This window comes from Dromiciops gliroides, chromosome 1 (assembly GCF_019393635.1).
Source record: "Dromiciops gliroides isolate mDroGli1 chromosome 1, mDroGli1.pri, whole genome shotgun sequence".
Taxonomy (NCBI): domain Eukaryota; kingdom Metazoa; phylum Chordata; class Mammalia; order Microbiotheria; family Microbiotheriidae; genus Dromiciops; species Dromiciops gliroides.
In genome coordinates, this window is record NC_057861.1 from 19,439,412 (window position 1) to 19,453,577 (window position 14,166).

Below are 14,166 nucleotides of genomic sequence, written 5' to 3' on the forward strand. Positions count from 1 at the left end.
CTGGCTGAGTAGGACACTGGAGTTATAGTAGATGCCTATCCTTTACAAAACTAAGGAATCTTCCTAATGTACTGCTCTGATTATGTTACTCTTCCACTCAAAAATCTTCTGTGGCTCCCATTGCCCACTGGACATAGGATTAAACTCTTCACTCTGCAACTAAGGTCTTCCAGATTCCAGCTCAGAGCACTCCCCTTCTTTATAGAAAGACCTGAGTTAAAATCCTGGCTCTAGGGGCAGCTAGATGGCGCAGTGGTAAAGCACCGGCCCTGGATTCAGGAGTACCTGAGTTCAAATCCGGCCTCAGACACTTGACACTTACTAGCTGTGTGACCCTGGGCAAGTCACTTAACCCTCATTGCCCTGCAAAAAAAAAAATCCTGGCTCTATTCCACCACTTACTGCCTGAACCTCAGTTTTCCCTTTGTAAAGCAAGAATTGGACTAGATGAATTCTGAGGTCCCTCCTAGCTTTGGATCTATGGTCCTTTATGCTGTTCCCAATGCCTGCTGCAGACTCTGCTGCTATTATCAGCCTAGTCACAGCTTTAGAGCAGGAAGGAACCATAGAGGCTGTCTTAACCTTCTCATTTTACAACTATGGGGACAGGAGCAGAACTGACTTGCTTCAGGTCCCACGGGTGAGATTTGAATCCAGGTCCTCTTATTCTAGTACCAGTGCTCTTCCAACTATACCCCAGTGCCTCTCTTGACATCTCTCACTGCTTTCGGGGCTCAGCTCAGGTTCCCTCCTCCTCTGTGGAGACTCCCCTGATGTTTACTCTTCCCTCCTCTAGCTTATTTTCCATCCCCCCAATTTTTCATAGTATTTTAACTGGGTCTGTTCCTTACATCTTTCTCATCATTTCTTTTCATAGCTATTTTTTTATCTTTCTTTCTTTCTTTTTTTTTGGTGAGGCAATTGGGGTTAAGTGACTTGCCCAGCGTCACACAGCTAGTAAATGTTAAGTGACTGAGGCTGGATTTGAACTCAGGTCCTCCTGAATCCAGGGTCGGTGCTCTATCCACTGCACCACCTAGCTACCCCCCTTTTCATAGCTATTATTGTACATGCCTTTTTATACAGTGGTGTGCTGGAACCAGCTCTTACCAGCTCACAAGATCCAATGGTTAAATTTTTAGTGTGAGCATTATTTATCCTCAGGGATTGACAAATGCACAGACCAAGACTTGGATTGTCTTCTTGTTTAGCTTTAAGCAATGGAGAAAATGCTGCTAATGCTGATTAAACTTAAAAGTGGGTACTGCTTACATTTTTTTCTAGAGAACTGGTTGTTAAACATTAACCAGCATGCCCCTTAAGTTCTTCAAGAGTAGATTCTAGATATGTTGTTTAAAAATCTAAATGTCAGTTCTAATCTGTCCCCCTTAGTTTTGGGGGGAAACTGGCTAAAATCACTGATAAATTCACCAAGAGTTTAGGCTTTTAAGGGTTTATTAAAAGATATAAAATAGTTCAAGAGAGAGAAAGATTGAGAACAGATTTCTTATAGCATGGAAATCCTAGCCTTCCTAAGTTCCCACATGAAGTCTTGCCACCAAGCCAATGTTTTGAACCCCAAAGAGCAAGTAAGCCCTCAGCCAGTGTCTGCTTCCTATTTCGTGTTTTCCTCCCAGAAATGGGAAGCTCCTCAAGTTGATTGGCTAGTAGCTTTGATAGACAGTACCCATGAGCAAACGTCACTTCCTGATGCCAAGGATCTTGACCACATGACTTGCCCTCAGACACCTTCTCCTCATGGAGGAGCTTTCCTACAGTAACTCTCTAGAAGGTGATGTCACTCCAATCATTACATAGGTCATATCTTGCTATCATAGACCATATAGTAGATACTTCAAAAGGGTTTGTTGGTTGGATGAGTCTTGAACCAAAACACAAATCTTACCCCTATTTTGGAGGGTAGGAGGAAAACCCAGGCTTCTTCTGTCATACAGAGTGCTATAACTAGGGCTGGGTGATCTTTCCCAACCCATTTTAAATCTAGCATCTTCCTTCTGTTAATTATTTCCTATTTATATTTTATATAGCTTGCTTTTGCTATATTTGTTTGCATGTTATCTCTTCCATTAGATCGTAAGCTCTTTGAGGGCAGGGGCTGTCTTTTGCCTCTTTTTATGCCCAGCACTGAGCACAGGATCTGGCATATAGTAGGCACTTAATGAATGCTCTATCTATCTATCTATCTATCTGTTGGTTGGTCCATCCATCCACCCATCCACCCATCCACCCATCCATCCACCCATCCACCCATCCATCCATCCATCCATCCATTCATCCATCCATCCACCCATTCATCCATCTATCCATCCACCCATCCATCCACCCCCCATCCATCCCCCCCATCCATCCCCCCATCCATCCCCCCATCCATCCATCCATCTACCCATTCACCCATCTACCCATCCATCCCCCCATCCCCCCATCCGTCCATCCATCCATCCATCCATCCATCCATCCATCCATCCCCCCATCCCCCCATCCATCCATCCACCCATTCACCCATCCACCCATCCATCCATCCACCCATCCACCCATCCACCCATCCATCCATCCACCCATTCACCCATCCACCCATCCATCCACCTATCCACCCATCTATTGACTGAGTGCAACTTTGTCCTAGGGTGCTGAAATTTAGATATTGTTGATAACCCTTCTAGTCTTTCAGAACTTTGGATATAACATAACTTAGTACTTAGTAAGAATAATTAATTAAAATAGCAAGTTGCCATATGTTTCCTTTCCCCCTGCCATTTCCCCTCCTCTATAGCCCATAGCTCAGACCAAGAATGGTCCAGCATGTCTGATATTCATTTTCATTTTATTACCAACAATAAATTGCATTTGGTGGAAAGTAGTAATGAGAGATTGGGGATGGGTGGAACATTGGGCCAAACCTGATGGAACACTAGTGATGGACCTGAGAGGAGAGGAGGTGAGTGGGTTGGAGGAGCCTGGTAGATTCCAGAAGGCTGGGTTGTTGGAGAACAAAAGCCCCCTCTGGGGTCTGGCTTCTGGCATGGAGAAGTCCCTGCACTGGCTTGAGTTTTCTCTTATGGTGGCAAAGAGCAGTTTCCAACCTTTTGGGAGGGAAGTTGAGCCTTGATGAAAAAGCAGGGATGGAAGCCATGGTCTGGCTGGTCAGGCTTTGCTCATTTAAGGGGTGTGAGAGCGGGAAGTGAGGAGCTTGGGCGATCTGAGCAGGCCTGGTGAGGAGGCAGAGTTGGATTTATTTCTCTCAGCTCTTCTGTGGACTTCTGGGCACTGGGGCCCAGGAGGCAAATTGATGGGGACCGCTGAACCCTGGCCTCCCAAGTGCTTTCACCTCTATTCTCCATCGTCCTCAATAGTGTTCCCATTGCCAGGCGGGGCCATCCCTTGGTGGCCTCTGGCTTTGGCCTCTCTAGGGGGGTGGGGCGCTGTGGCATCGCATTGGAAGGTTCACCCGAGTCCGAAGCCACTTGATATAATCCACTTGGGGCATTTGGACAATATGTTCTCGTACAAACTGTGGGAAAGAAAGGCAGGAATGCAGTGAACTCATGTGAGCAGAGAAGTGGGAGCCTCCCTGTGGGGAAGCAGGGGCAGAGGCCTCATGGGAACCACAGGATCATGGGATCTCAGAGTTGGAAGGAACCTCAAGGACCACAGTGTCCGATGGGTGGCTACCTGAACAAAAACCCCCTCTACAACATGTGCGCTCTCGACTCTTGATCAAAGACCTCTAGTGAGGACGAGGCCCATGACTCCTAGGGATGGTCTATATCATTTATGGGGAGGCATGATGGTGCAACAAATGGAGTCACAGTCAGAAATCACTGTGAAATGACACAACAACAACAAAAAAAGCTAGTTCTTGTTATTGGGCAGCTAGGTGGCTGTCTCATACACTTACTGCCTGTGTGACTCTGGGCAAGTCACTTAACCCTGTTTGCCTCAGTTTCTTCCTCTGTAAAATGAGATGAAGGAAATGACAAACTACTCTAGCATCTTTGCCAAGAAAACCCCAAATGGGGTCATGAAGGGTTGGACACAACTAAAATGACTCAACAACGATGATTATAACAGAGTGCATGCTAGAGGGGGAGGAAAGGAGACAGTCCCTGTTAGCTTTCTCCATGTATGCAAATATAAGTCGAATAATCCCTCGCCAGCAGGGACCCTTGAGATCTGTGCTCACACAGGAAATGAGGCTCCTTTCTGAAGCTTCTCTCAGGGGTTTCACATTTCTAGTTAAGTTTCTGGATTGAAACCACCCTGGGAATATCCCCAACCCTGTCCAAAGTTCTCCTACCCTTCCAGTGCCCTGAGGTCCAGGTTGGCTTACTGTTGGCAGGCATTTTTGCCTGGAGCAGAACCTGAGCCCCTCTATGGAACACATGGGGGACTATGGGTCAGAATATGGGATACGTCTTTGAAGATATTTATTACAATGTAGATCTTATACATGAGCTGCTACCTTAGTTCAGTAATACTTTAGTATGAATTAATTTCCTAGATTACCTCCTAGCAAGATTCTGAGCCAATGGGGGGATTGGACTGGGGAGTTCCAATAAGGCCAATGGGATTAGAGATCAGAGAGATCCCAGTTAGCCAAGGGGCTGCATACAAGCACTGGATAAGGCAAGGGGCAAAGCCTCAAGAGGTGATTGTTGGAAATGGATAGAGGGTTCTTATCCATGCTTACCTCAATGGCCACAGCAATGTCAGGGGAGCACAGCTCCCATGTACGGAGGTCCTGCAGTACTCTCAGGAGGACATGTGGACGGATTCTGAGGTCCAAATTCTCTCCATACTTTTGCAATTTCTGTAGGATTTTCTTGGCAGGACGGTATTTCTTTAAATCTTCTGGGAGTTTTGATAATAAATCAAAATACCTTCATTTCCAACAGAAGAAATTCAGTTAGGGGAGTTGGCTAAGGAGGTTATCTTTGGGGGTCCCTCAGGCCCATGAGCTGAAGTCAAAAGGCCCGATCCTCAGTTATCTTTATGTGTACAACAAAATGGGTAGGCTAGAGATTTTCTAAGACCAGTTCTCAGTTCTGAGGATCTCTGTTCTAAGACCTCTCCCAGTTCTGACATTCCCTGTTCTAAGGCCCCTTCCAGCTGTTACATTCTGTGTTCTGAGGCCCCTCCCAGCCCTGAAATTCTCTCTCCTAAGGTGCCTTACAGATATATTGATTCTATGTCTTAAGGTTCCAAGTTGCCCCAGGGATCTTTCTAATAAATGCTTGCTGATTGTCTTTGTACCTTCATCCCTAGCACAGTAACTGACACATACTAGGTATTTAATAAGTGTTTGTTGATTGAGTGCAACTCACCAGAGCATTACTTAGTAACCAACCACACATGGAAGACTAAAATTATTCCTCCATCTCTGCTTAGCAACAAAACCATCCGCTTTGGAAGATTTCTACTTATTTCCATGGTTTATTTTCTCATATCCCACAATTCTTTACTTTCAGGATTATGGTTTTTCTTGGGTCTCATGAATCTTTGTCAGTAGAGATTCCACATGCCTACTCCTTCCCTCTATTGTATAAAATAGAATAGAATTCTACAGAATAGAATAAAAAACTACTATATGTAGTTTTTTCCCATTAGAATGTAACAGTGCTTGCACACAGTAGGTGCTTTTCTATCCATCCATTGATCCATCCATCCATCCATCTATCCACCCATGCATTCATTTATAGTCCCTGGGATCCCTTTTAGCTTTGTGATTCTATGATCAAGGACAAGAAGCTGTATTTCATGATGGAAGGAAGACTGGCCTGGGACACAGAAAACCTGGGTTTGAATCCCTGCTCTGCTCCCCAAAACCAGTATAATCTTGGGCAAGACCTTTCTCCTCTCTAGGCTTGTTTCTTCCTCTGTAAAACAAGGGTCTTAGACTAGATACACTTAAGGTTTTTCCTAGTTCTGATTTTCTATGATTTTTTTTTTTGTGATTTTAGCACCAAGGACAAAGGCTTCACTGAGCTCTGGGGTTGGGATTCTTCTGTGGGTCCTGTATGTGGCAAAGGGCGCTTTGGGGGATGACACTTCTCCATAGCCCTAAGAACACTTGGGATTATGGATATGCTAGGAAAGACCCTCTCTGATGGGACTATCCACTGGGGGAGGTTTCCATTCCTTACCAGTGGTTTGCGAGTTCCTCAGCATCACCTCTTGTTATAGTGATGGGATGTCTCATTTTTTCTATGTCTTGGTAAAAATTGGAGACAATACTGAAAGAAAAAAACTTCTGGAGGCCTCTTTCTTCCTGCCTCCTATAAAACAGGTTATGAGAGGGGAAGAGAATCAGAATTCCATCTTGGTCAGTTGACAGCCTACCCATCCTTCAAGGTCTAGCTCAAATGTCATTTCTTTTAAGCAGGAAGCAATACCTCCTCTGGGATGGCAGGGTTCCTGATTTATGCAGCATTTAGTTCTTTGTATTCTAGTTCTTAAATTTAGAGTCTCAGTTTTCTCATCTGTAAAATGAGCTGGAGAAGGAAATGGAAGTCTGCTCTAGCATCTTTCCCATGAATATCTCAAAAGGGGTCATGAAAAATTGAACATGACTGAAATGACTAAACAGTAACAATCACACAGGCTTGGTTTGATCATCAAATATGATAAGGCATGCATAGTACTTTGTAAGCCTTAGATCACTATATAAATGTGAGGCACCAGCTTCCCTGGAAGCTTTTTGAGGGCAGGGACCTTGTACTATTTATCATTGTGTTCCCAATGTGTAGGGAAGCTAGGTGATGCAGTAGATAGAACAACTGGACCTGGAGTCAGTAAGACCTGAGTTCAAATCTCGGATCAGACACTTACTAGCTGTGGACAAATCACTTAACCTCTCTTTGCTTTGGTTTCTCATATGTAAAATGGGGACACATTGGAAAAGAAAATGACAAAGCACTACAGCAACTTTGCCACATAGAGTCAGACACGACTGAACAACCGAACAACGACAATCCCAATGTGTGGCATGGTGAATAGGGAGCCAGCCTCTGAGGACTCTAGAGGAGAGAGTGAGCCTGAGGACTTTGCACAGCCCTCCTTCACTTAAATCCAATTAACTTGCAAGTCAAGACATCACCTTCCTTATGTCATTGGTCCTCTTTGAGAATGAAGAATGAACAACAATGCTAGGTAAGTCACTGAATCTCTCAGTGCCCCCAAGCATCTCTCCAAGACTCTAAGTTGCAAAGAAAATGCTGACCTACATTAGTAGAGGGAGTTTCCTCATCCAGAGTGTTCCCAATACCAATGCAGTCATCAGTTAAGTCCCCATCCCTATCTTTAACTAATAGGAGGACATGGACAAGAGTCGCCCAGGATGAGGGGTATCTATCCTGGATGGGTTGATTATTTGAAGAGAACATCCATACATGAGAGGGATCATAGCTCTATTGGAGGATGCGACTGTTGCCCCACAATTCGACTCTTCCAGGGTCCTGTAGTTCAATTCTATTGAGCATCTACTCTGCACCAGGAGCTGAGGATACAAAGATAAAACAGAAACAGTCCCTATCCCCTAGGAGCTTACATCCTATTGGGGGAGAAACAATGTGTATATAGAAAATTAAATAAAAAATACAAGGTAATTGAGGGGGTGAGGGAATGACATGAAAGGCAGTTTTCAATAATGAATCAACATTGATTAAGCACCTACTATGTTCCAGGTACCCTGCTAGGTTCTGGGGCTACAGAGACAAAAGAAGAGACTGTGAACTCCTTAAGGGCAAGGGACTGTTTTGTTCTTGCCTTTCTTTGTACCCTTAGTATTTAGCAAAGTGGCTGGCACACAGTAGGCACTTAATAAATGCTTACTGTTTTGACTTATTATTCTTTGGGGGAAACAAAGTGTATGTATGGATATAAATGTATATACATTTATATGTGTATATATATTATAGGAATAATATATGTAAGTAAAACACTACAAAAATGAATATAAGGAAGATTTGGGAGAGGGTGCAGTAGAAGTTGGAGAGGTTCGGGAAAGGTGCCAGATACAAGTTGACTTGAGTTCAGTCATGAAGGAAACTGGGGATTCCAAGAGGTAGGAGTAGGAGGGAGTACATTCTAGGGCTCTAGAGGTGTAGAGTGGGATAGGGCTGATGTGGAAGGGTGAGGAGTGGTGGGCCTGGATGGGATCCGCAGCCTACACAGCCTATAACTCAGAACCAGAGGGACTCAGAGCAGAGCCATAGGAAAGTAGATATCAGGCCCTTCACTGTAGCATTGCTAATGAAGATCTGAGTATTGGTGTCCGTGCAAGAGCTGGAAAGAGATGGGGTAAGCACTTGGGCAGATAACGAGTCCCTAGTCTTGTCCATTGGGCAAGGTAGGAGTGATGGAGTCCTATCTGGCTGGTTGAAGAAGAATGAGGAACATTTGAGGTCCTTACCTTCCTTATCAGAGAGGTAAATCAATCAACAAGAATTTACTATTAAGCACCTAGTCTGGGCCAGACACTAGGGATGCAGTTACAAAAAGTGAAATAATCCTGGCTCTCAAGGAACTGGAATTCACTCCAATGTTGAGTCCCTACCTTTCCCCAAGGTGGACAGAGTCAGATGCTTAGTAAATGCTTATGAAATAAATGAATTTTTATAGTAGCATTTATTTCTTTGTAGGACTGGTCCAGTGGGTTTATACCCTCAGGGGAAATGGGGTTGTTGTTGTTGTTGGTGGTGATGGAGAGAATATATTGGTTCCAAATGCAGCTGAGAGTTTTTCCCACTAGCCAGATGTGGTCCAGATGGGTGGCTGGCATTTGCAAGAGATTATGAAGCAACAAGGGGTGACTGTTAGTGACTGAAGATGAAGCCAGAATATTGATTTCTCTCTTAGCTTCTCTTTGATGAGGCCAGTACATCAACATCACTGATGGAATCCTCATCGGGTGAAGATTCCTGTTTTAGGTGTTCTTGGATGGGGAAAGGAGAAACAAAGGAACAAACCCTGGAGGGGGTCCTAGCCAGTCTCTGGACAAGCCCCAAGATAGGTGTATTTAATGTTCATACCAATATCCCCCTCTTTTTTGGCAGGCAGAATGGCCAATAGAATTGTTATGCTTTACTATCAGAATATATTTACACATTTACTGGTGACAGAAAGGGCTGGTGGGTTTTTGGCACAGTACTTTTCAGGCTGTTTTGTTCTCTTTAATTGGCTTCAAAAAAAGGAAGCTGCTTGCCTTCCACCGCCATCTTGCAGAACCCCATAAATGGCTCAGGAGGGCAAACTCTGCTTTTCAGACTCATTCTTTCCCCTGAATCACACTGACTCCCTTTTCTCCCCCACCCTCATAGCCTGGTGCCCTGCCAGACTTCATTCCCTCTTTTCAGACTGGTTCTATCAATCACCACCTCTCTCCTCCCTGAGCCCCACATACCATCCAACGTCAGAGGGGTGTGGCAGCACTCTTGCATAGGAGCACTGAGGGGGAGAAGTGATTTGGCCACAGCCTGTCAGACAGCCCAGATGTGCCAGAGGTGGGCTTTGAACCCATGTATTCCTAACTCAGTCCTGTTCTCTCTTCAATAGGACATGCTGTTTCTATCTTTTTAAAAAAAACTTTTCTTTATTGTTTATTTTGGTCATTTTTTTCTTTTTAAATTTTGAGTTCCAGTTTCTTTCCCTGCCACTTCTCCCCCACCCACTGAGAAGGCAAGCAACATGATATCAATTATACATCTGTAATCATGTAAAACAAATGTCCATATTAGCCTTATTTCAAGAAAAATAAAGTGAGAAAATTATACTTCAATTATCAGACTTCATCAGTTCTCTCTATGGAAATGGATAGCATCCTTTCGATCATAAGTCATTTGGAATGGTCTTGGATCATTAATCAGATTAGCCCAGTCTGTCACAGGTGATCATCATTATAATACTCTTGTTACTGTGCACAATGATGTCCTGGTTCTTCTCATTTCACTTTGCATCAGTTCACATAGGTTTTGCCATGTTTTTTCTGAAACCATTCTCACAGCACAATTATATTCCATAATAATCATATGCCACAACTTATTGGTGCAGTGGATAGAGTGTGTCCCTGGAGTCAGGAAGACTTGAGTTCAAATCCAACCTCAGACACTTACTGGCTGTGGGACCCTGAGCAAGTCACTTAACCTTGTTTGCCTTAGTTCCTCATCTATAAAATGAGCTGGAGAAGGAAATGACAAACAACTCTTGTATCTGTGACAAGAAAACCCCAAATGGAGTAACAAAGAGTCAGACATGACTAATTGAGAAAATAACAATTCAGCCATTCCCTAATTGATGAGCACCCCTCAATTCTTAATTCTTTGCTACCATAAAATGAGCTGCTATAAATATTGTACATATAAGTTCTTTCCTTTTTCTTTGGTCTCTCTGGGATACAGACCTGGTAGTGGTCTTGCTGGGTCAAAGGATATGAATAGTTTTAAAGCCCTTTGAGAACAGTTCCAAATTGTTCTCCAGAATGGTTGGACCAGTTCACTACTCCACGAACAATTCAGTAATATATTTATTTTCCCCTCATTCCCTCTAACATTTGTCACTTCTGATAAGTATGAGGTGGTACCTTAGAGTTGTTTTAATTTTGCCTTTCTCTAATCAATAACCCACCCAGCAAAACTGAGTATAATTCTTCAGGGGAAAATGGATACTTAATGAAATAGAGGACTTTCAAGCAACCCTGATGAAAAGACCAGAGCTGAAGAGAAAATTTGTCATTCAGACACAAGCCTCAAGAGAAGCATAAAAAAGGCTAAACATGAGAGTAATCATCAAGGCCTAAATAAGGTTAAACTATTTACATTTCTATATGGGAAGTTGATGTATGTAGAGCATTTTTAGAGCACTTTTTCATGACTAGAGAGATAACTTTGATTTTCTCTGAAACCTGTCTGTTTATATCCTTTGACCATTATCAATCGAGGAATGGCTCTTACTTTGTGTGTGTGTGTGTGTGTGTGTGTGTGTGTGAGGCAATTGGGGTTAAATGACTTGCCCAGGGTCACACAGCTAGTAAGTGTCAAGGGTCTGAGGCTGGATTTGAACTTAGGTCCTCCTGACTCCTGACTTCTGACATGCTGCCCCATGGCTCTTACTTTTATAAATTTGACTCAATTCTATATTTGAGAAATGAGGCCTTTTATCAGAGAAACATGCTGTGAAAACTTTTGATATTACTTCATTGTCTAAGGTACCTTTTTAGCAAATGTAATTTTCCTAGTTATCCCTTTTAATTAGGTCTATTTTTGCTTTTGCTTTGTCTGTGATCATGATTGCTACCCTTGACTTTTTTATTGCAGCTGAAGTATATTAGATTCTGCTCCAGTCCTTTAAACTCTGTGTCTTTCTGTTTCAAGTGTGTCTTTTGTAAACAACATATTATTGGATTGTGGTTTCTAATTCATTCTTCTATCTGCTTCCATTTTATGGGTGAGCTCATTCCATTCACTTCCACAGTTATGATTACCATGTATTTCTCTCCATCCCATTTTATTCTATTTCTTCCTTTCTCCTCTTCCTCTTCTCTTTTTATCCTGTCCCTCCTCAAAAGTCTATTTTGTTTTTAACTACTACCTCCCTTAATCTGTCCTCCCTTTTGTGATCCCTTCCCATTTCCTCTTATCCTCTTCCCCTCCTATTTGGTAAGTTACATTTCTATATGCAACTGAATATGTATATATATTCTTCCTTCTTTGAATTAATTCCAATGAGAGTGAGGGTCAAGCATTGCACATCATTCCCCCATTTCTCCCTCCACTATAAAAACTCTTCCTTGTGTACCTCTTTTATGTGAAAAAATATTTCCATTCTACTCCCTTTCCCTTCCTCCCAGTTCATCTTTCTTTCTCACCCTTACATTTTTTTTTGGGGGGGAAGATCATCCAATATAATTGACTCATAACCATGCCCTCTGTTTATATAGATGCCTTGTAACTGCCCTAATAATGATAAAGTTCTTAAGAGTTACATGTGCCATGTTTCATATAGAAATGTAAATAGTTGAATTTTATGGAGATCCTTATGATGACTCATGTATTTATTCTTCTTATGCTTTTCTTCAAATGCTAAATTTTCTAAATTTTGCTCTTATCTTTTTTTTTTTAATCAGGAATGCTCGAAAGTTCTCTGTTTCACTAAATATTCAGCCCTCCCCCTGAAGGATTAGACTGTTTTGTTGGGTAGGTTATTCTTGATTTGTAATGCTAGCTCCTTTGCCTTCTTAAATATCACATTCTAAGCCCTCTGCTCCTTCAATGTAGGAGATACTGAATTTTGTGTGATCCTGACTGTGGCTCTGCAATATTTAAATTGTTTCTTTTTTGGCTGCTTGAAGTATTTTCTTTGACCTGGGAGTTCTGGAATTTGGCTATAATATTCCTGAAAGTTTTTACTTGGGATCTCTTTCAAGAAGTGATGGGTAGGTTCTTTCAATTTCTATTTTGCCCTCTGGATCTAAGATATTAGGGCAATCATTCCAGAGGCAGCTGGTAGCACAGTGGATAGTGAGCTGGATCTGAACTCAGTAAGGTCTGAGTTCAAATTCAGCCTCAGATACTAGCTGTGGAACTGTGGGCAGGTCACTTCTCCTCTCTTTGCCTCAGTTTCCACAACTATAAAATGGGGCTAATAACACCTACTTTCCAGGGTTGTTGTGGGGATCAAATAAGATGATGCTTGTAAAAAGTGCTCAGCACAGTGTCTGACACATAGTAGGCTCTTTTTTGAATGCTTATTCCCACCCCTCCCATTTTCTGACTTTTTTAAGGATGCCATATTTCTTGATGACTGTCTCCTCACCTTCCCATGCCATGGCTGAACCTGCCCTCATTTTAGAGTCTTGAGTCCATAGTATTAGCCAAATCAAGCTTTGGGTCAAGGCATAGAGAACAGCTCAAAGGCTTATAAATAAGGCAGTGATGTGCTGCTAAATGTTTAACAACTACTCTGAAAAAGAGAGACATACTTTTAAGAGTGTTTTTAAGCCTAGTTTGCTTTTTTTCCGTTTGGTAGTCTCAGAACTCATACAGTGCTTGGCACATAGTAAGAGTTTAATTCATGACTTTTCATTGATTCATAGGATGGTAAGGAGCTGAAAATGACCTCAGAAGTCACCTGATCTCACTCTCCGATTTTACAGGTGAGCAAAGTGAGGCCCCAAAGAGGTTAGGTGGGTTGTCCCTAACTAGAGAGACCAGAGGGAATGGAGAGTCCTCCAGCTGGTGACACTCCAAGGTAGGACATGACTCCCATCTTTGGGCTGAACCCTCTAAACCCTAAGTCACAGTGCTGTTGTCCCATCTATGTAGTCTTACTTTGTGAGGATTTCTAGTCTGTCCTGCAGGCAGAAACCAGCCTCCTGTGCAATGCTGAAAAACTTGGCTCGCATGTTGGCACATACATTGCTCTTGGCGTCCGAAGCGCCAGAAGGGTAGCTGTGGAGAGAAAAATGGGTAAGAGAACATGGGGCTCGGCTATGCTCAGGATGAAAGTTTTTTTTGTCAGCTCATTTTTTGGTCTGGGTTTTTGATTTCTCATCAGTGTGTGGATACTTCCCAGTGTGGAAATACCCTCCACTGATTTAGAATGGCAACTTGGAAGCAGCATGGAGCACCTAGAGGAGAAGTGACTTGCCCAGGGTCACACAGCAGACATGTATCATAGGTGAGACTTGAACTTGGGTCTTCTGAAGTCCATGTCCAGTTTTCTATCCTCTATGTCATGTTGCCATTACTCAGGTAGTACTATGAGCTCAAATGCCAAGGGACCTCCAAGAGTCAGGCTGTGCTCATTGGTCTGGTCTATAACAACCCTCAAGGCATGCCTAACCAGAGCTGAATCAGAGGATTGCTTCAGTTCTTCCCTCTCTATCCCTCCTCCCAAACAGAGCCAAAACTAGGGTGTGGGTGACAGGACTGTGCCTCTGGGTGCTCACAGCACCCTGTTCTACTCCCTCCCACTGGTGGCTACATTTCTGATCCCCTACCCCACTCCTTTGGATTTGTTGGGGTGCATTTCCTCCTTCTGATGAGCTCACCCCAACCCCATGCCCTATACTCCTTTCCCCATGTACAAAGTTTCTGAATTGGGGGCAGCTAGGTGGCACAGTGGATAAAACACCGGCCCTGGATTCAGGAGCAC

General features: G+C 43.1%; 1 protein-coding gene across 1 annotated transcript in view; it reads right to left on the reverse strand.

Moving 5' to 3' along the window:
• Positions 1-3,014: 3,014 nt before the first annotated feature.
• Positions 3,015-14,166, reverse strand: part of CCDC60 (coiled-coil domain containing 60) — a 194,640-nt gene continuing 183,488 nt past the window's right edge. Inside the window, exons 12-15 of the mRNA XM_043978177.1 lie at positions 13,341-13,460; positions 6,162-6,293; positions 4,709-4,898; positions 3,015-3,529 (exon numbers count right to left, since the gene is read on the reverse strand). Of these exons, the coding sequence (XP_043834112.1) occupies positions 3,425-3,529; positions 4,709-4,898; positions 6,162-6,293; positions 13,341-13,460 (547 nt within the window). The 3' untranslated portion in view covers positions 3,015-3,424. The remainder of the gene's footprint in view (positions 3,530-4,708; positions 4,899-6,161; positions 6,294-13,340; positions 13,461-14,166) is intronic.